This window comes from Stenella coeruleoalba (genome assembly GCF_951394435.1).
Source record: "Stenella coeruleoalba genome assembly, chromosome: 19".
Lineage (NCBI taxonomy): Eukaryota > Metazoa > Chordata > Mammalia > Artiodactyla > Delphinidae > Stenella > Stenella coeruleoalba.
In genome coordinates, this window is record NC_137165.1 from 50,197,595 (window position 1) to 50,220,500 (window position 22,906).

At 43.6% G+C, this 22,906-nt stretch overlaps 1 protein-coding gene across 2 annotated transcripts in view; it reads right to left on the minus strand.

The window, feature by feature from the left end:
• Window positions 1-16,450, minus strand: part of RPTOR (regulatory associated protein of MTOR complex 1) — a 346,910-nt gene extending 330,460 nt beyond the window's left edge. The window contains exon 1 of one of the 2 annotated variants that reach the window (XM_079903606.1): window positions 15,353-16,450. In XM_079903606.1, coding sequence (XP_079759732.1) covers window positions 15,353-15,514 — 162 coding nt within the window. In that variant the 5' untranslated portion in view covers window positions 15,515-16,450. The remainder of the gene's footprint in view (window positions 1-15,352) is intronic. The other variant, XM_079903605.1, reaches the window with a different exon arrangement.
• Window positions 16,451-22,906: the final 6,456 nt, after the last annotated feature.

Sequence of the window (22,906 nt, forward strand, 5' to 3'; positions counted from 1 at the left end):
TGACACCCACCTACATTTAACACCAGGTATGTGAGCCCCCCTGAGGCCCATGCTTCTGCAGTATCTCACCTGAGCACTAGTCCTCACCACCAAACCTCCCAGGGATCCGTGCCCTCAGAGCAGAAGCTGGTCCTAACTGGACCAACTCTTGCTCACTGAAAAGCTTCAGACGCTTAGGTGTTCTGCCCACCTGTGTCCACCTAGAGAACGCCCAGTTAACCTTGGTAGGATGCTGCTGTCATCATCTCCCCGCACATCCATAACTGAAGGAGAAGGGCCAAGCCTTTCTACTGGGCACCCAAAGGGTCACACTGTGGTTCCACTCCCCGCCCGCCAGCACTGTGTCCCACTGTGTCCTCTCACCTAAACTAGAGGCCGTGTATACCCCACCCTAGAAGGTCTTTTCCTCTCCATTCCAGCCAGTGCAATCCTTCCTGTCTCTGTGCCCAGCTCAGGTCCTCCCTCCCTCCTCCAGAAGCCTTCCTCAGCCAGACCCCTCTCCTGGAATCCCTCACCAGCCATTGGCCACAGCACTACTTCTCATTGGTATTAACACAGCCTTGAGCCACTAGTTAGATGTTTCAAGATGCTATCTGATTCACTAAGCTGGTCTGCAGGTGTATTGATTTCACAGTGCTCCCCAGGGTTCTGGACCAGATCCACTCCTTTCTCATTCCCACAGAGGAGCTGGTACAGCAGAGGCTCTGGCTCAGGGGTCAGTAAACAGCGAGTGAGCAGGTGCTCCTGAGAAGCCAGCAGATCATGGTCTCCCAGGTTCGACCATTAACGCTCACGCTCTCAGAGAGGCGGATAACTCGGCACAATGGGGGCACAGGTGCCAGGGCCAGATGGCCAGGGTCCAAGTCCAGGCTCTGCGGCTCACTAGCCACGTGACCTCTGAAAAATCATCTAACCTCTCTTGCCTCAGTTTCCTCAATCACAAAGTGGCTGTAACAGTACCTGCTCCCAGGGCTGTTTGGAAATTAAAGGGATTGTCAACGTGGGCAGCCTGGACAAGCCAGACACACGGTAAGTACGACTTAAAACTAAGCTAGTAGTGCTACTATTTTCCCAGAGGCATAAAGATGTTAAGAGCTAGTGCCTGTGACAGTCTTGATGATGATCTAGTTCCTGAGCGTGGTGGGTGTTTTCCGAGTGCTTATTTTATTGTTATGCTTCAGATCTTACAAGGGTAAGGATGTCAAAAATAGATAATTCAAAATAATCCTTTAACGACACATACAGTATACTCCTGGTTGTGGGGAAGGGGGAAAGGGAAGACAGAGAAGTGGAAAATACACCAAAATATTAACAGTGGCATACAGGATTTTATATAATTTTTATTTTCACTGTTGTGTTTTTCCATATTTTCTAAATATTCTACGATGACGTGTTATTTTTATAATCTGAAGGAAAACAGCAAGTTTTCAAGGAACTCAGTTACTCCAGTAAAAAAATGTTAAAATAGTTTTCAAGTACTAAGACCATTTTCAGCATAAAGTTTTATTTAAAGAACAAAAACTGGGACTTCCTTGGTGGTCCAGTGGTTAAGATTCCACACTCCTGATGCAGGGGGCCCAGGTTCGATCCCTGGTCAAGGAACTAGATCCTGCATGCATGCCGCAACTAAGAGCCCGCATTCCGCAACTAAGAGCCCACATGCCGCAATGAAGATCCCACGTGCCGCAACTAAGACCGGTGCAGCCAAATAAATAAATAAATATTTTTTTAAAAAACTCTTCAGGGAAAATATTCATGCCTGCTGGTCAAGTAAAAACTCACTTTCAGGAGAAGAGCTGTATGTATAAAGGAAAAGACTGAGAAGCAATTCTCTGGAACCAGGCCCTGAAGCCAGACCAGGGTCTGATCTGGGCTCTGCCACCTACCAGGCCAGGCTGGCAACAGATGGGAAGAAACACAGTCTGCCCTTGAGGTCCTGTGGCCAGAGACTCAGGGAGACGACAGTGCCAAGCCAGCACACTCAGGAAGTCCACTACAGCAGACAGGAGGCACCTTATGTCCCTGCAGTGGTTTCACCTCTGTAGAAACTAGTCCAGACCTAGGCCAGGGCTTAGAGGGAACGCAGAAAGAGGAAAAGCTTGATTTAACATTTTGACTGTGGTTTTATTTTGATACACCTTTAAACTGCTTGTCAGATCAACCTTTAAGGGTAAAAGAAGTCACGCAAGAAAACACCAAACTGAACGGTATTCACTGTGCACAGCTCGTCACCAATACCCTCAGGCTTGGGGACAAGGGGTGCGGCGGGGAGGGATGAAGACCAGATGCCAAGGGGACAGGAGGCTAGGAACCACTGAAGCAACACTTTCAACATTTCCCACCTAAACATTCTTTAAGGAAAACTTTCTCCCATTTCCACAGCCAGATACATGCTCTTTCCCTCCCAAATGCTGGTAGTGGCTCATTCCTCTCCCTTCTACATCCAGCCAGAACCAGCAAGACATTCTGTCGCCTCCTGAAGCCAATCAATGGCCAAGTGCAATCAATCCTTGTTCCAGGGAGCGCTTGGGGCCACCCACGTCTGTCACCTCCCTAGCTGGAGCTATGGCCAGCTCTTCCTCGCTCCCACCTCCCCTTACTCAGGACACTCCCGCCCCACACCCCCTCTCTAACACACATTCTCTCTCTCTCACACACACACACACACACACACACACACACACACACAAACATATACATATGCACTCACACACCTACGCAACACATACACATAAACACACACACACAAACTAACCCGCCCTCCCCGCCTGACTCTATAGCCCGAAGAAGCTTACTAATCCTGATCATTTCACTACCCTGCTTTAAAACCTTCCTTAATTGTCCTTAAGACAAAACCCAAGTTCCTAGGGCCTTACAAAGCTTGTCAGGACCTGCCCTGCTTGCCTCTCCACCATCATGGGTCTCCCGGCACTTCTCTCCGAACAGTCTCTGCTCCATTTATTTGCTCAACAAATATTCACTGAGCACCTACCACCAGCCAGTCATTATGTGAGAAGCTGGGGATGTGGCACGAACAAGACAAAGTCCCTGTCCTAGTCGGGGAAGCAAAACAAATGCATAAGCCAGTGTCACGGGGTGGACGTGCCAGCAGAAGATAAAGCAGGTGGGGCTGGAGCATGGCCCTGAGGAGGAAAGAGGGAAGCGCTGTTCAAAGACCGGCTCTCTCCCCTCCCCACCTCTGCACACCTGGCTCCTCTGCCCTCCCTCCCACCCTCTTCCTTCCTTGCCCAGATCACTTCTAGTCTCTTTCAGGTACTGGCTCAGTGTGCCTGCCTTCCAGGAGGCCTTCTCACCACTCTGCACATAGCCACCACCACCCCAACCCATCTCCCCCAGAAAACTGGTAAACTCCTTAAAAGCAGGAGTTACGCACCAATGAATTGCCAACACATAGCGTGGTGCCTGGCACATAGAGGCCCTCAATAAATATTAGCTGAATTACTGAATTCTTTAAATCAGTTTTTGTGACTTCACCACTCTTTCCCCTCACTATACCCCCACGTTTGACCTGCACACATTTTCATCTCGCCCGTTAGGGACCCCCTACTGCACACAGCTTAGGCAAACAGATGCCACCAAAATGTCCAGAAAGCAGAATTCCTTAAATCACTACCTTATTACTCAAGTGCAGATACATAATTACTGCGTTGGGCTTTTACTTAACTTTGTATAAGGATGCCATTTTCTCTAATAAGATAAAATTCCTCAAGGGCCACGCCCACATCTATACCTCCTGAGATCCCACACAATCCCAGGCTCAGTGCCATGTAGGTAAATGGTACAAAGTGCTCATAAGAACAATTATTTCCCCACAAAACACCGAGAAGCCCTGCAACTTGCTTTTAGATAGCATACACTAATAGTTAGGATCTGTGCATTTCACTGTATGTAAAGTTTGCCTCAAACAATAATGTAAGTATTAACCTCTTAGTTAATAAGTGTGCTTCCTCAAGTGCTATGGGTTAGCAGTTCAGAAACTCCCCTCTGTGTATTCCAGCCAGCAAATGAATCAGTGAGGACAAAGGAGCCAGGTTCTCACTGCTGGGAAGTAAGTGACAAACCTGAAAAGGGGAACAGAGGAGACGGGCCTTGTGGTAATCACCTCTGTGCATCACCGTACAATGCACAGCAGTAAGTAAGCAATAAATACAAACACGGATGTCTCCACCCTACCTCTCTGCCGAGGGGACCCGCAAACAGTGGCACACCAGCAGCAATGGGCACACCTAGTGCCAGGTCTTGCTTCTAAATTCCATTCTCCACCAAAAGGAACTGGGGATCATTGGAGAAAAGGCTGATTCCAGGGTTGAGGCAGGGAAAATACAAGATAAGCCTGGAACATCTTACAGTGCCAAAAAGCCAAGAAATGTTCAAAGCCTGGTATGTCAAAGGGCACTGACAAAAACATGATGAGGCCTTGCTAAGCTAGAAAATAAATAATGACAGGGACGGGCCAAATGAACAACGGCAACAAAGTTGGAACCAAGCAACATGATGCGATGCTCTGGAAAAAGCAAGCGACTTCAGTAGCATCCTCACCCAAAATGCATAACCTGCATCTGAGTACAAGGAAACATCAGGCAAACCCAACTTGAGGACATTCCAGGAAATAACTGCCTGTATTCTTTTAAAATGTCAAGGTCAGTGAGTTCAGAGACAGAAAGGAGGATGGTGGTTACCAGGGGGTGGGGGAGGGGGAGGGGGAGTTAGTGTTTAATGAAGACAGAGTTTCAGTTTGGGCAGAGACAAAAATGTTCTGGAGATGGACGGTGGTGATGGCTGCAAAACAGTATGAATGTACTTAATAACTGTAGCCTTAAAAATGGTTTAAATGATAAACTTCATATTATGTATATTTTACGACAATAAAAAAATTGTTAAGGTCAAGAAATTCTAAGAAAGCCTGAGAAACTCCTTTAGATTAAAGGAGGCTACAAAGACGAGACTTCTAAGGCAGTTAAGTGAACCTGGATGGGGGGAGGGGCAAAAATGGCACAAAAATGGCTCATAAAGGGGCAAACCACAACATTTTAATGTGAACTGTGGATTAATAATAGTATTATATCAGGAGTTCCATGGCGGTCCAGTGATTAGGACTTGGCACTTTCACTGCTGTAGCCTCAGGTTCAATCCCTGGTAGGGGAACTAAGATCCCGCAAGCTGTGTGGCAAAAAAATATATATATATAGTATTATACCGATGGCAAATGTCCTGACTTTTACAACTGTCCTGTGTTTATGTAAGAGGATGTCCTTGTTCTTAGGAGAGATACACACAGTAAGGCATAAAGGAGCACAGTCTCCAACTTACTCTTCAATAGTTCAGGGGAAAGAATTACATATTCACATTTATAAATAGAGAAAAGTAAATGAGGCAAGAAGTAAAAACGGGTAAATCTGGGTAAGGGTATATGGGAATTCATTACACTATTCTTGCAATTTTTCTGTAAGTCTGAAATTACATCAAAACTAAAAAATACAAAATAGTAGTAGTCAAGAACAGAAGACCCACCTGGAAAGCACACCGATGGTCGGTAAAATTAACACGTGTCACTGGCTGTATCTCCTCAGCTGTCTCCCCTTCCGCTGTAAAGGCACAACCCTCTCTGCAGAGTTGGACGTACAGGGCAAGTTTAAGGTTCAAGAACATGATTAAAGCATTAACATATCATGCCATATATTTACTGGAATGGCCTTTTCTATGTATTTAACTAGACTTACAAAAAGGAAACAGGCGCTTCCCTGGTGGCGCAGTGGTTGAGAGTCTGCCTGCTGATGCAGGGGACACGGGTTCGTGCCCCGGTCTGGGAAGATCCCACATGCCGCGGAGCGGCTAGGCCCGTGAGCCATGGCCGCTGAGCCTGTGCGTCCGGAGCCTGTGTTCCGCAATGGGAGAGGCCACAACAGTGAGAGGCCTGCATACCGCAAAAAAAAAAAAAAGGAAACAGTATCCACCTTGAGCTCCACGGAGACAAGCATGGTGGATGCCCCAAGCACTTTAATGGCTTCTGAACAAAAAGAGGACAGAGTCAGAAACCTAGAGAACACCCTCTATATGTAAGCCACATGGATATCGTTAGAGCTCTAGCTTTAGAATGCCACAAGAATTCTAATAATTTCTACCTCTAATAATGAGGTAGAAATGTTCTCATCCATTTCAGGACTCTTCCACAGCACGTTGTTCAAAATGGAACATGGCACATTTTTTAAAGCAGGTTAAAAAAAATCTATGTAGATGTCCCTTTGTGGCTCCTGAGCCTCACACGACAAACGCCAAAGGAAAGTTGATATACTTCAAATGCAAAGTGAGAGAGTGTTATAAACCCCACCCGCTCTTATCCCCACATCCAAACCAGACTCCCTTGATTCTACCTTCTCGATTCTACCTTCTGGACATCAGCAGAGGCCCTGTCCTGTCCTCCACCCCTCCCACCACTGTCTCCTCCAGCCCTGGTGGTTCTCACCTGGATTATCACACTCCCCTCCCCAGCTGGTGATACCACCTCCAGTGTCACCCCTCTTCAAACCCTCCACTCCACCCACAGTCAAAAAGACCTTTCAAAACACAAATCTATGTCTGACATTCCCCTGCTTAAATCCTGAAGCAGCTCCCATCACCAACTACATCAACAGTCATTAGTTGCTGTGAGTTTAAAGCTGGGTCGACCTGACTGATTTATGTTTCATAAATGTTGTTCAATGCAAATGATTCACTTATTTATTATAAACTAAAGGCTTTCGCTGATAACCATGGTCTCCTCCCCTATAAACACACATTGTACTATAATTTGATGAGACGGCACACTGTCAATAAGCAATAAACCTCCACTGAGCTCAAGTGAAGACGTCTGGCTACCTCCCCTCGCCCCACTGGATCCATTCTCCTCCCCTCACAGAACAAGGCCGTCCTGGGTGAGTGACAGTGTGTCTTCCTACAGGACATGCAACAGGGGCAACAGGAGGCCCTAACGGTGCCTAAAGGGCTACATAAAAGGCAAATGCCTTCACAATCACAAAGGCTCTCCACGAGCACAAGCTCAGACGATGGAAAGAGTGTAACAGATCCCTTTTAGGTCTGTCACTTGATTTCTGGTCAAGCTTGGTATTTTTGGCCAACCATCTGATACCTCAAGCCTTCTTCCTAGTTTAAGTTTGATGCCCACTTTTTTTTTTTTACACTTGTTTCTCTCTCTATTTTTTTAATAGATCTTTACTGGAGTATAATTGCTTCACAATACTGTTTTAGTTTCTGTTGTACATCAAAGTGTACAACAGAATCAGCCACATACATACATACGTCCCCATATCCCCTCCCTCTTGAGCCTCCCTCCCATCCTCCCTATCCCACCCCTCTAGGTCATCACAAAGCACAGAGCTGATCTCCCTGTGCTATGCTGCTGCTTCCCACTAGCTAACTATTTTACATTCGGTAGTGTATACATGTCGATGCTACTCTCACTTCGCCCCAGCTTCCCCCTCCCACCCGTGTTCTCAAGTCCATTCTCTATGTCTACATCTTTATTCCTGCCCTGCAACTAGGTTCATCAGTACCATTTTTTTTTTTTTAGATTCCATATATATGCATTAGAATACGGTATTTGTTTTTCTCTTTCTGACTTACTTCACTCTGTATGACAGACTCTAGGTCCATCCACCTCACTACAAATAACTCAATTTCGTTTCTTTTTATGGCTGAGGAATATTCCATTGTATATATGTGCCACATCTTCTTTATCCATTCATCTGTCGATGGACATTTAGGTTGGTTCCATGTCCTGGCTGTTGTAAATAGTGCTGTAATGAACATTGTGGTACATGCCTCTTTTTGAATTATGGTTTTCTCAGGGTATATGCCCAGTAGTAGGATTGCTGGGTCATATGGTAGTTCTATTTTTAGTTTTTTAAGGAACCTCCATACTGTTCTCCATAGAGGTTGTATCAATTTACATTCCCACCAACAATGCAGGAGGATTCCCTTTTCACCACACCCTTTCCAGCATTCACTGTTTCTAGATTTTTTTGATAATAGCCATTCTGACCAGCGTGAGGTGGTAACTCATTGTAGTTTTGATTTGCATTTCTCTAATAATTAGTGATGTTGAGCACCTTTTCATGTGCCTCTTGGCCATCCATATGTCTTCCTTGGTGAAATGTCTATTTAGGTCTTCCACCCATTTTTTAATTGGATTGTTTGTTTTTTTGATATTGAGCTCCATGAGCTGTTTGTATACTTTGGAGATTAATCCTTTGTTGTTTCATTTCCAAATATTTTCTCCCATTCTGAGGGTTGTCTTTCTGTCTTGTTTATGGTTTCCTTTGCTGTGCAAAAGCTTTTAAGTTTAATTAAGTCCCATTTGTTTATTTTTGGAGGTGGGTCAAAAAAGATCTTGCTGTGGTTTACATCAAAGAGTGTTTTTCCTATGTTTTCCTCTAAGAGTTTTATAGTGTCTGGTCTTACATTTAGCTCTTTAATCCATTGGGAGTTTATCTTTGTGTATGGTGTTAGGGAGTGTTCTAATTTCATTCTTTTACATGCAGCTGTCCAGTTTTCCCAGCACCACTTATTGAAGAGGCTGTCTTTTCTCCATTGTATGTTCTTGCCTCCTTTGTCGTAAATTAGGTTACCATATGTGTGTGGGTTTATGTCTGGGCATTCTATCCTGTACCACTGATCTGTATTTCTGTTTTTATGCCAGTACCATACTGTCTTGATTACTGTACCTTTGTGGTATAGTTTGAAGTCGAGGAGCCTGATTCCTCCAACTCCGTTTTTCTTTCTCAAGATTGCTTTGGCTATTTGGGGTCTTTTGTGTTTCCATACGAATTGTAAAATATTTTGTTCTGAAGAATGCCATTGGTAGTTTGATAGGGATTGCACTGAATCTGTAGATTGCTTTGGGTAGTATAGTCATTTTCACAATATTGATTCTTGCAATCCAAGAACATGGTATACTTCTCCATCTGTTTATGTCATCTTTGATTTCTTTTATCAGTGTTTTATAGTTTTCTGAGTACAAGTCTTTCGACTCCTTAGGTAGGTTTATTCCAAGGTATTTTATTCTTTTTGTTACAATGGTAAGTGGGATTGTTTCCTTAATTTCTCTTTCTGATTTTTCGTTGTTGGTGTATAGGAATGCCAGAGATTTCTGTGATGTCCACTTTCTTTTAACTACACTAACAGGTCTCAAACATTTGATAACAGGACACCTAACCACTCTTAAAAATTACTGAAGACTCCCAAAGAGCTTTTTATATGTTACATTTATCAATATTTTCCATATTAGAGGTTAAAACCAAATATATATATATATTTCCTTATTAATTCACTTAAAAATTGTTATATTTTCAATAAAGATTTCTATGAAAAATAACTATATTTTCAAAAAAATGTTAGACAAGTGACACTGTTTTTCGAAAATCTCCTTAATGTCTGCCTTAATAGAAGACAGCTGAACTCTCACATTCTGCATTCAATCTGTTGTGATATGTTGTTTTGGCTGAAGTGTGTAAGAAAAATATGGACTGAAAAAGACACATAGTTTGCAAAGAGCAGGAGTAACAGTAGAGCAAAATAATTGGAAATATTCTTCTATGATATTACATCAAAACTCAGTAAGTGGTAGTTTCTTAAAGGTTTGCTGCAATCTATCTGAATAAAATAGAAAATAGAAAATTTAATCTATCCAAAACCAAAGCAATAACTCTTCATACCCTATTATGTTAAAATCCATTGGCCTAACTTTGGATCTTTTACCCATGGATGATTTTATAATATCATGAATTGGTCATTTGGAAATATTGGTTCAGTGAATTATGCAGATGTTCCAAACGTGGACACATTTCATTCTACAATATAAAAAAGATCATATTCATTAATATCACCATCATCTCATCAGAAACATCTTTAAGTACTGGGAAGCCGGGAAGCTCACAGTGGCAGATACAGCTTTTCCAAAACTCTAATTTTCACTTGAAAGCTCAAATTTTATCACTAGCAACAAATACTGTCAGTTGTTTTCCTTGAAGTGAAGCTCACTTGGTTCGTTTTCCAGAAAATGTCCGCCAGAACCCAAGCCTGACCGTGCAGGGCCAGCCTGCCAGCCTCCTCCAGGTGCAGCTTGTGTTTCAGGAAGGGTAGCAACTGGCGCAGCCGGCAACCGCAGGTGCTCTTCCTCAGACAACCATACCTCGTGCAAAGGATAAAAAAGGTGTGTACCAAAGAGCCAAGATTTAAGAAAACTAATCATTTTAATGCTTTATCAAGGGCATTCTGAAGAGAAACTGGGATTTTTTTTTTTACTGAGAGCATGTGGCAATGAAGAAAACAATAACCACCAGCACAGTCAGATGCCACCATCTTGATTCAAGCTCAGGCACCAGCAGTTTTACCCACCCACAATCAGCGCAGCTGTCAACATGGGGAAAACGCCAATAACTAACATCTTCTATTATTATGAAAACAGTGTCACCTCGGGGACCCGAGAGAGCACCGAGCACACGGTGAGAACAGCTAGGCTGCACCATCAGAATCGTTCAGTTGGCGGTTGACCACCACCCGCCTCATCTTCTCCATACATTTTGTTTCAGCCTCCATGGCCTCTCAGCAGGATTTTTCCAGTGGAGACACTGTGATACAGTTTTGCCTGTCTGTTTTTACCTGGGCTGTGTTTCTCAGATTCTGCTTCCTCTGTTGGAGCCCTGTAACTATGTCTCTTCACGCAAGCCTTTTAATCAAGCCCCAGTTTCCTCATCAATCACACATAGATAACGATCTCTACTACTGAGCCTTAAAAGACATAATCTATGTGGAAGCCCTTGGTGAATGATTCATTTTTTTCATCAGTACATTTTTATTGAATCCCTATTGTGTGCCAAGCACTGTCCTCTATGCCAGCAGAAACAAGGTCCTTGTTTTATGATTAAAAAGCTCACTTCTGGGGGTCAGGGTATAAAGAAAAATATCACAGACATAAAGAGTGATCATGAGCAACTGGGGAGCTGCTTAAGATGGGGTGATCAGGAAAGGAAGTGACCTAGGCGCTGGGTGCAAACTACAAGAAGGAGCCAAGTATGCAAAGGTCAGATAGAAGAGCATTCCAGGCCTTTCCATCCAAGAAGCAGAAAAGGCAGGCAGGGCCAGATCATGAAGCTTTGTGAACCAGGGTGGAGTTTGTGTTCTACTCCAAGCGGCCTGGTAAGTAATGGAATCTGATTTACACTTTAACAAGCTCCCTCTGACCAATACGTGAAGAATCGATTGCAGGACAAGAGTAGACACAGGAAGACCAGTCAGGACACGATTCTAGCTATCCAGATGAAAGATGGTAGTTGCCTGGACTGGGCTCACATCAGTGGAGACAAAATGAGGTGGTCCGATATAAGATACAATTTGGAGGCAAAGTTGACAGGTTCTGCTGATGACACAGTACAATGAGGAGAGGAAGAAGAAATAATTACAGATAAATTCTAGATTTACAACTTGAACAACTGAGTGGGTGGTGATGACAGTGTGTTGTGATGGAGAAAACCAAGGCAAAGCAGACAATTAGGTACCTGAGACAAGAGTCATAGCACGTAGACGGCACATAAAACCATGAGATTAGATGAGATCAGCTAGCAAGGGTACACAGAGAAAAGAGAAAGGGCTCCAAGATCAAGTTCTGGAACACTCTACGCTCAGCTGTCAACCAGCAAAGGAGTCTGAGGAGGAGCAGTTAGTGACCTCAGAGGAAGACCTGGAGTTTCAGGAAGACACAGAAGCAAGTGAGGAAAAAGCTGTGTGAATGAGAGAGTGGTCCACCCTGGAATGCTGCTGAGAAGTCGAAAAGATAAGGACAGAGAAGTGACATTTAGATTTAGCAGCAAATGGTGACCTTGTGGAGGGCAGTCTGAGTGGCATGGAAGAGAGCCTAAATGGAGTAGATTGAGAGGATGCAAAGTGAGGAAACAGGAGTAAAGAAGGGTTATAAAGTATTACTAATTCCCCTTGCTCCAAAGACAACCTAAACATTTGACTATCCATATATCAGTTTAATGTATCTACTCGGCTTCCTCCATGGTTTATTCAAATACAGCTACAAAGCAAGGTGACTAAGTCTAAAGACTGGTTTGGGAAATGGGTTCATCATTTTATAGCTACATCTCCTACATACAGGCAGGTATAGTGTCTCTGTCGATGGTTTTCTTTCAGAGCAATAGCTCTCAGGCTTCCCTGATTCCATCCCACATATGTAAGGTAAAGATCCATCTGAGATCAATTATCTCCACATGCCCGCTTTCCGGAAAATGAACTCTGTGATAACTATAAAGTATCACAGTAAAACATAAATGGCGGAGTTATATACAAATCTGTTTTAGCCATAGGTCTATGAATGATTCACTTTGAACTGTAATTCACATGTCTAGTTATTTGAAAATCACAAGTCAAAAATGCCAGTGAGGCATATACATATTTACTACACACAGAACTAACCAAACAACAAACTTGATAATTTGATAATAACAGTATTAAACTTACAGTAACTTGGTAATTAAAATGCAACAATAGTGGCATCTGAAAACCAGGAATGGTTCAATACCAAGACTGTGGGAATCCCAACCGAGAATGGGCATGTGCTGTAGTTCTGTGAGGATGCCAAATGCCAAGAGGCAAAAAACTTGGAGTCATCACTCAACTTTGGTAAAGTTGTCAATTTTAGGAACCCTTAACAACTCCACTAAATAGGACAAAAGTAAGTAACTACTGATACATATACAATAAAAGTGTGTGCACTTGGGACTTCCCTGGTGGCACACTGGTTAAGAATCTGCCTGCCAATGCAGGGGACACAGGTTCGAGCCCTGGTCAGGGAAGATCCCACATGCCGCGGAGCAACTAAGCCCATGTGCCACAACTACTGAACCTGCGCTCTAGAGCCCGTGAGCCACAACTACTGAAGCCCACGAGCCTACAGCTCGTGCTCCACAACGAGAAGCCACCACAATGAGAAGCCTGCGCACCGCAACGAAGAGTAGCCCCCACTCACCACAACTAGAGAAAGCCTGCGTACAGCAACAAAGACCCAACACAGCCAAAACTAAATAAAGAAAATAAATAAATTTATTTTTTTAAAAAAAGTATGTGGACTTGCATACGGATCACAGAAAAAAGCAATGACTGAGTCTGCGTTTAGGGCAGTCAATTGCCCACTGGAAGAAGTAGCCTACACAGGTCCTGGTACAGGACAACCGGGTCCACACCTGTTGCCTTACAACGATGCTGCATCATCTGACTTCTGGAGATCACCTCCAGCACAGGGAAACAGTCTGGCATCATGCCCATGTGCTCAAGAGTCCTAGAATCTTGAAGTCACATATGGGTAACCCACAGGCCAGAGCCAACCCCACAAATGGACTGCTTCGTGTTTTGTAATATCTGAATTAGTTCCAATATTTTAAAATTGGCAAACTTCACATTTAAAAAAATAAAAAAAGTTTTCTGGCTTCTCAAAGAAAAGAGAGAGAGAGGGAGACCTGGCCAGGACCAGCTGCCCCTTGAGCTGCAACCTGTGCTCTTCAGCGCCTCACTGATCTCAGCCTCCAGAAAGTCAGGCACGAGTCAAACCTCAGCTGCCATTTATCTATGAACCTGTGCCATTATTCTCCTTCTGTCTGGCCTGTTTCATTCATTTATGCTACCTTCCAACTCTCAGCATCATTTGGATCTATACCCTTTATCCTAGCATAGTGTGCTGAAAAGGTCCCCTCAGGGTCTAACCAGGGGAAAGAGAATACAAGGATGTCCAGAGGCCAAGCTCTCACAAACTTAACTAAAAATGTTAGCTGCTGATCTTCTTTAAACAACTTGCGAAGGTCGGACACAGCAAACTTTCTCCCCTGGATCTTTCTAAGTCAAAATCTCAGTAATTACTCAGACTCCCAGAACTTTTCTTCCTCTTAATAACCTATGAAGAGCTTATCAGGGAATGTTAATCATTCACCAATTGTTGTAATTAAAAGGTCAAAAATAAATCCATCAATCAGTTTTGAACAGTTTAAGCATGGGTTTAGAGTAGCAAAGGGAATCACATTTCAGAAGAAAAGAAAAAAAAAAGCCCTCCAAATAGAATGGGGAAAAAAAAAAGATTACAGTTACTTTTAAAATAAGTCTCTTCATATATGCATAGGAACCACAAAAGCTTTAAACCATATAATTAGTACTAAAGATGTCCGTAAGACAGACTTTATACAATCTCTTCCAATGACCATCTCTTTTTAGTCCCTAAACTACTTTTGGATGAAACAAATTTTCCTAATAACAACTGAAGCACAAGTTACTAGTGACTGACTAGCTAGAATTACCACAAGGGTAATCCTATATACGTTCAACATCATACACTAAAAACAACAATCTTATATAAACATATCCATAAACCCAGAGCAAAGCACACTGCATTACACCACCAACTACCCCTCTTAGGCTAAAATGTTCAAATCAATAAAGACAGTCTTGAAGGAGAAAACAAAGCACAAAAAAAAATCCAAAACAAATTATAAGCGTGTATGGGTGAGACGGTCCCACCCTTTTGCTCTGGAGGCCAGGAAATAGATGGTGGTTGATTAAGGACAGGTTTAACAAAATTGACTGTTTTCTTTCCTACTAACTTCTTAAGTCACTATCCACGCTCCAACACCACGAGGACCCCCTACCAGACCCAAGTTCCAACCCATCATATTCTACTATTAGAGAAATTGTCTCCACCTAACAGTATCGCGACACCACATAAAAGTATGAAAGTCTTGATTCAAGACAAACTGTTTAGAAGTCTATGATGAAGTTCACTGTAACTTTAAAATAACTTTGCATTAATTTGTTACTAGCTGAACATTTGCCAGTAATCTTGTTTCCTAGCATACTATATTAGACTTCTGCACTCCACCTAGCTTGGGCAAAAAAAGTAAACTAGCCACTAAGTAGACTAACCACGTTGGGACAAATATTATATCCCAAGTTGTCTTTCCTCTAAGTGTTAACAGTACAAAGTTTAACAGTACAAAGTATATCAAAGAGCATGTAAATAGTTGCAATGCTGTATTTTCTAACTTGCTTAACTTCCATTGTCTGAATTAGAACTTACTTTGAATCTAATTAACACTATCCAGTGAATAACTACTAACCAAAACAGACTTTTCCATTTACAATAAAAATATGGAGTCTGAAATGGTTTGTGCTTTTTGGTTGACTTGCAACATGTGGCTGAGAAAAAATATCGCTGCTCTCCCAAGGACATATTTCTGGCTCTGAACTTGTAAAAGCTATCAAGGTCTAAGAGACGCAGGCTCAATCCACTTACCCGATCCTTCATCCTCCAGCTCTGAGCTAAAGATTTGGAGCCTTCAATTTTCTCACAGTGCCTCTTTTTCATGAAAGCCAAAGGCAGGTTCCAGTCAGTAAGATCAGCCTCATCTTCGTCCCCGAGTCCCAGGAGAGGCGACTGCAGCATCTCGGATTCCATCAGCGGGGGAGGGGGTGGGGGAGTCCTGGGCAGCAAGCGCTCGAGAACCTCCAGCCTTAAAAACTAGTGTGTACCAGAATTGGTGAAATAAAAAACAGAGAAAGGCAAAGTAGAAAAAGAAATGGATGGAGAATGTGCGGAGATCCTCGCTGAGGCAAGAAGTCTGAGATCCTTTTCTCTAACTCTGCGCGAGAAGTCAGAAGGGGTGGGAAGAGCGGTGGGAAATGAGGGAACCCAAGGAGCTCCTCACAGACACACACGCCCCCAGATCCCAAGTCACCGGCTGCTTCTGAGGCTGTCCGTTCCCGGAGGGGCTGCGAGCGGAGCTGTCAAAGGCGTGCGAGATTCCAGGCCTCACGATGACCCTGCTCTCGGTCTCCAACGCCTCAGCCGATCCGAGGACAGGCAGGCCGCCCGCTCTTGGTGCCGGTTTGCCGACTGGGCTGAGGTCTTCGGCCGAGGGGAAGAGGTTCAGAGCGCCTCGGGTCTCCTACAGCCACTTTCAGCCCTGCGGATCTCGCACTCGCCGGAGCTGCTGCAACCAGAGCCAGGACGGGCCCATCGTGCTTGCCCGCAGCCGGCTCCTCAGCCCCGGGTCCGCGCGGCCTGGCCGGTCCTGGCCTCCGGCCCCGTGGCTCTCTCCTGCCTGAGAACGAGTCCTAAGAAACAGGCGACACGGAGCCGCGGAGAAAACGCGTAATGTGGGCTTACTGGGTTTGGGGAGTTTTGCCCTCTGGTTTGAAGCTACAGTGAAACTCCTCTCATCAGCACATCAAGGAGGACGCCATATTGCCAAGACCCAGAATGCAGCGCGATCTACGGCGTGGCTAATAAGCCAAACTTCCTCAGAGTGTCCTGGCCATGCTTCCCAGGAGACAGCGAGAGGCGTCCCTGCCTCCCCGTTACCATCGTTACCACAATTAAGCTTTCTAGAGTTTATGGCAGTTGGTATAATAGACGCGTCATATCAAAGTCAGTCCTATAAATGAAACTGTGTTATTTGGAAAAAAGCTTTTTATTATTACAAATGGACCTACATGCTTCTGAAATTAAAGGATTCAACCCCTTCTTTCATCCAGATTTTGAAAAAGCAGCAAAAGCTTCAGAAAGAACAATTGATAACATTACAAAAGAAGATAGTATTGGGGGGGGCGTAGTATCCTCCACAGTATCAATCAGATTTTCTTTTTTATTTTCAAGGAACACTAAATGAAAAAATTAATTTCGACAATTATATTTTTTGTTTAATCCATCTTATTTTCTGCACGGTTTATTCTTATTATGATAGAGCTTCATGTGCAAACAACTAAACGCTACAGATTTCTATGCGTGGCACGCCTCCTGCCTTACTTTATTGCTGTATTCCATAAACATTGCGTATTTACAGTTTGTGGCTAACTATGTCCCGTGCGGAGGGATTATAAACCCCAAGCAGCATGCGGTGCCTGCCTTCAATAAACATAGTGTCTAGTGATACACAGATGTAACCGTTAGATAAAGCCGGGCAGAAGGCAAAGAGGCTCGTCTTCCCCTCTGCATTTAGGTTTTGAGGTCAGGCCCACCTGTATCTGCATCTCAGCTGTATCACTTTCCATGTCTGTGACCTTGGTCAATCCCGTAACTAGTTCAGCCTCAGTTTCCTCAACTATAAAACTGGGTGAATATAATACCCACCTTGAAGGATAAAATTAACCCGTGTAGGTATCTGGTATATAGTGAGTGCCCAATACAATTCCAGCAATGATGCGTCTGTAGCTGGAGCGAGATCTAGCAGCCCTGTGTGCTTTACTAATCTAAAACCTCAGGGTGGGCTCTGGAAGAGACCCTTTTTCTCAGTGTGGTTTCCTAGGGCTTTGACACAATGTGGCAGCCCATATAAGGATCCTGATGGCATTTGTGTTCCTTTCAACAGCTGAGTGAATAGTGCAATCCCAGATCGTTCTCACCTAGCACATCACAGGTATTTAATTAAAATTCTTGGATTAAATCATTACCATTCTAAACATTTATATGGTTATTACATCCTGATGAGCCCAATCCTCCCATTAAAACTCAGGGCAAATTCACCAGAACAGAAATAGAGGCTAAAATCTGCCTTTTCCTTGCTCTCTGTGTTGACAAAATATCCCCCACAGTCACCAGCAGAGGCTTCAGGACTGCAGGGTCCTGAGAAGACCCCACTCTCACCTGAGGGCAGCAGCATAACTCCGGCTCTGCCCCATCACCCTGCAGCACACAACAGTGAAGGCCAGTGTCCCCAGGCACTCTTGCAGGAAGCAGCAGTTACAGAAAAGCAGCAGCATTAAACGCATTCATTCCTTACTAGCCCTGTGACAGGGGAAAACCCACTTAATCTGTGTGAGATTCAGTTTCCTCACCTATGAAGTATGTCACCTGGGGAAATCTGCTCACCCTGTCTGACATTCTAAGTGAAGGTAGTAACGGAGCCCGTGGAACCCAAAACTGGCAGGTTGTCAGAATTACCTGGGAAACTATTTTAAAATAAAGATTCATCCAGACCTACTGAATCACAGCGAGAGGGAGGACAGGGATTCAGGATCTCTATTTTTTAATCAGGTAACCCTGATGATAACTTAAAATCAGTCAGATGTGGGGATACTGGACAATATTCTCGTTGAGGATATTAGGCCATATTCTCCCCCAATGATTCTGTTCCAGCCCCATGGTGGGCCCTCAATAACTATTTGTACTGAACAAATGAATACTATGAAGGAATTATCCAATCTTCCATCTAATACATCAGAACAAAACACCCAAACTACATAACAAAACACGCCCTCTACTGTTTTACAAATGTGACCCCAGAACCAAGAGGCCTTTGGGGTCCATGTCCCGGACTGAGGGTTAGATGAAAACATTCTGTCCCCAGCTCACCACCAATTCCTGCAGAATTGCCAGAGCCTCTGCCCTCCTCTGTCCTCAGTCTCCACATCTGAGACAACAGAAACTTAAAGAAGGTGAACCTCTAAAGACACTTCAGGGTCAAAATTCTGTGATTCATGTAAAAACGAGAAATGGGCAGATGAAAGCCCAGCTCCCAACCTGAAGTTTCAAGAAGGGGCTTGAATCATTTCACAGCATCATGGCTTCTAAAAGAAACCTCTCCCCAGTGTGCCATGAGCGGCTCTATTCAAGTCCCAGATAAGCATTTGGAAGCATGGCTCCAGGTTTCCAGAAGGCAGTGAGCGTCGATGACTAATGACAGGCTGGAAAGTCAAGGGCTAACTTTTCTCACCTGGGTGATCTCATTACCACGGCGTGTGATAGGCCAGCCACTTGGACCTGCCGTTCTGATTCCCAATATCTCCAATTCTTCACAAGAAAGGACATCTCCTGCTTGCCCCAAAGCCTCTAAATAAGATACTTTAATCATGAAAACAAGTTCTACAAATCTCAAAAAATGCGTAAAACCTGATCTGGTTCAAGCTATGGAAGGGGAGAGAGTGTTAATGAAATCCTGCTGGGGGTAAACATCAGGCTGCCGATGTGCAGCTGGGAGAGAGAAGGGGCTTTTAGGCCCAGCTCTGATGTGAAACAACAGAATAACATTTGATCTTCCTGTACAGGGTTGGGGGGGGACCTTGTCTTACAATATGAAGGTCGAGCAGAAGACCCCTTCCAGCCCAAAATCTCGGGCTATTTGGCAACCAGAAGCCAAAGAAACAGCAAAGTGAGCAGAGAACAATTATAAAAAACCTCAGTGTGTAGGTCAAATACAACAGAAGTCAGGGGTACATGTAGGGGTAAATTTGGGATAACAACTGGGGCAGGGAAAGGATCTGAATAGATGCCTTGGGAACATAGCACGTTGCCCAGGAAGAACCAAGGAGGCTGGGTTTTCACAGCCTTCAAGCTCAGCTGTTGGCTAATCTTCTCTCAAAACACAAGAACATCACAGCCGAGGCGTTCCATTTGCAGGCAGGACAGGCTGCGTTCCATCCTCCAATATTGCAGTTTCTCCGCTAAATCAATCAAGGGCACTGAATGTGTTTTGTCATCAAGAATCAGGATCAAGCCTGGAGGTCAAGCAACTCAAGAAAACCGGTGCTTCGCTGAGCTATTACTTTCCATGCAGGGAGACCAGCCAGCTCCCACCCTTTCCAGAGAAATCTGTAATTAGCTTAAAAGAAACAAAAATAAAGTACTTTGCCATTGTCTGAGCATCATTACTCTGTTTTTAGCAGAATCCAAGCCACCCCCCACCCCTGCAGGTCAGATGTTTTGTTGACAGCGAAGTGAGAAGAGAGAAAGGGAAGTAACAGCACCCGCAGATGGAGACGCTGGCTTTGAGAACCCAAACGAGCCCGTCTCCCTCTCTGCCCATTCCACCGTCTAAAAATATGGCGGTGTTTGTGTATGTGCTTTTCACCTCCTATTGCATATCTTTCTATTTTATGTACAAATTTTTACACTGAACAACTAAGGTTTTGGGAAGCACAAACAAACAATAATATTATTCCATTTTAAAAAGGAGTGACCCCTGAGTAGCATGGGGACTATGGTAAAAGATTTCTCTTATTGAATAAACTTCACCTACTATCCACACTTCTCCTTTCAGAATTGAGAATTTTTGCATAGCCTCAGCCTTAAACAGCCAGATGAGAAGGAAACACACAAGGAAGGGGACAGAAGTGGATCCTTCACCCCCGGCCCTTTCCTTCCCACTCTGGGGGCTGTTTTGCATAGGGTGGTGAAGAGCTGTCTGGGGACCCTAGAATTTGGAGCAAGGTGAGGAGTGATGGAGTTGGAAGGAAATGTGTCTCAGGCCCAGTCACCATTGGGCCCAGCTTGCAGCACGAGAGCCCTGACCCATCAGTCTGGAGGCCTGGTGCTCCCTGCTCCGAGCTTCACTGAACCAGACACCACTGTCCACAGCCCTTGTAGAGAAGGGACGAAAGCTAGTACCTTTCCCAGTCACGAGTTCATTAATGTGAGCCCTGTCTTCCTCCCCTAGAACCTGGAGGTAGAATCACTGGGATGTGGTCTAGGCCCAGAGCAGAAAGAGCGCTTAAAAAAAAAAAGAGGAAAAAAGGAAAGCTTTTATGATAGAGACTATACTGAGAAAATTTGTTGTCCAATAAAAAATATGCAAATGGAATTTTATAAGCTTTTATTTTAATAATATTGCCTACAATAAGATTCTACCTTTATGAAAATACAAATAGTGTCACCACTGTCTCTTTTTAAATTCCCCATTTGTTATTTTATGTAATATTCACATCTCATCAATGATTCTCAAGTTCTCAGCGAGCACGAGGTCCTGGGGGAGCCAAGGCTAACCCAACCGTTGCCTCTGCCTTTAATGGGGGGCATTAGAGAATGTGCCAGTAACTAAAATATTGTAATCCTGATAGTGTTTGTGGTGAGCCAAGCCCTTTTCATGAGAATTAACTCCTTTAATCCTCCTAATAACCTCCTTTAAGCCTCCTGTATTAGATCTACTTTACCAGTAAGGAACTTGAGACAGAGAGCAATTAAATAGCTTTCTCAAGATCCCCCTGCTGGCCAGGGCTGAGCGAGAGTCCAACCAGCATGTCTAAGGCTAGGACCTGGGAGCCATGAGAACCTCCTTGGGCCCTTGGGAGTCACACCTACCAAAGTTCAAATCCCCACTCTGGCGTTTCTGTGTCCTGGGACCCAAGAGAAAGGTGCTGAACACACCCCAGCCCCAATTTCATGTGTAAAATAGGGAAATTAATAGTTTCTGTTTCATAGAGATGTTATAAGTGTCAAATCAGCTAGTGCCAGGCACACAGTAAGAATTCAGTAAAGGCTGTTTTTATTAACAAACTGCTATAAGAATAAATTCCATCTAGGAAGATTAAAGAGGCTTCTTGGAAAACACAGCATGCGTGCCTGAGCCTCAAAAGTGGATTTCTTTTTTCCAAATAATTTAAATTGTTTTTTTCCAAATGAAAACCTTACACTTGGGGTGGGAGGGAGACGTCAGAATGGGATGTCTCGTTTTTCACGGGAGATGTCAGTGGATCAGACCGTAAACTGATTTTTAAAAAGTAAAGAAAGAAACACACCATGTAGAAATGCTGAACTGAATGTTAGAAGAAACAGCCCAATGTGTAGACCATCTGCTCCAGGGGTGGGGTGATGTGGGGTAGGGGGCAGGGACCACCACCTTCCCTGCATTGTAATCCCAGAAATAATATTTGACATTTTAAACAGTATCACATAGTATTTTGACAATTTTTCTTAAATTTAAAAAATAAAAGTAATAGATATTTGCTGGAGGAAATTGGAAAATGTCAATGTCAAAAAAAAAAAAATTACCCATCAGTTCACAGCCCAGAGTAACTACTGTTTCCATTTTATGTATTTCCTTCTTGCCTTTTCTTTTTGGCATATATATATTTAAAATAATATTTGCTTTTTACATTAAAAAATAACATTATTCTGAAACATCATTTTGAAAGTAAAGAAGAAACACTTTTAATTCTATTGCACACACATAACTGCTCTTAATATTTCTTTGTATAGCCTTCCAGTATATGTTATAAATATTTATTATAAATGGACATACTTATTTGTAAGGTTTTGCAAAAGAGAATCATTCAATTTTGTATAAACACTGTTTAACAAAACCTTTCATTTTGTGCCTTTTTCTCATAGCAGAAGCATTTTCCCGAGTCTACACTTCCTAGCATTCTGCAAATCAACATCATTAACCATTGCCATGTATCCTGGCACAGACAGTAACTGAAAAATGTGGAGGGGTGACCCATAGAGAAGGACTTTAATTTAAAAAAAAAATTTTTTTTTTTTATTGTGGGCTAACCCTTGGGGCTGCTGCCTTAAGTCAGGACTTTCACTTGGTTTAATGAAATTCAACAGGCTAGACCTTTGGTTACAAAGACATATGGCAAACACCCTCCAGTTCATTTCCAAAAACATCCTGAGGGACCTTAAGCCTGCTTGTGGAGCCATTGGAAGGTTCTTAAGTGTTCGATTTAGTACTTATTAAAATAATTATTGTAATAATGATGGCTAACATGGCATACTTCCTATGGACCAGACCTTGTTCTAAGCACTTCACACATATTAACTCAATGCCTACAACACACCTATTGCCCCCATTTTACAGATAAGGAAGCTAAGGCACAGACAGCTTAAGGAACTTGCCAAGCTACACAGCTAACAAGTGGTGGAACCAGGATTCAAACTAGCAGTTTCTCAAATTTTGATACATCAGAATCACCCGCGGGCCTTTAAAGACCTGATGCCCAGGCTGCACCATTAGAATGTCAGGGGTGGTAGCTGGCAGCAGCCTGGAGCCCCCAGGTGCTCCCAGTGCTGGGAAGTGGGGGACCCACGGCCTCGAGGTCTGAGTTCTTAACCACTGTGTTAAGCGCACCCAGG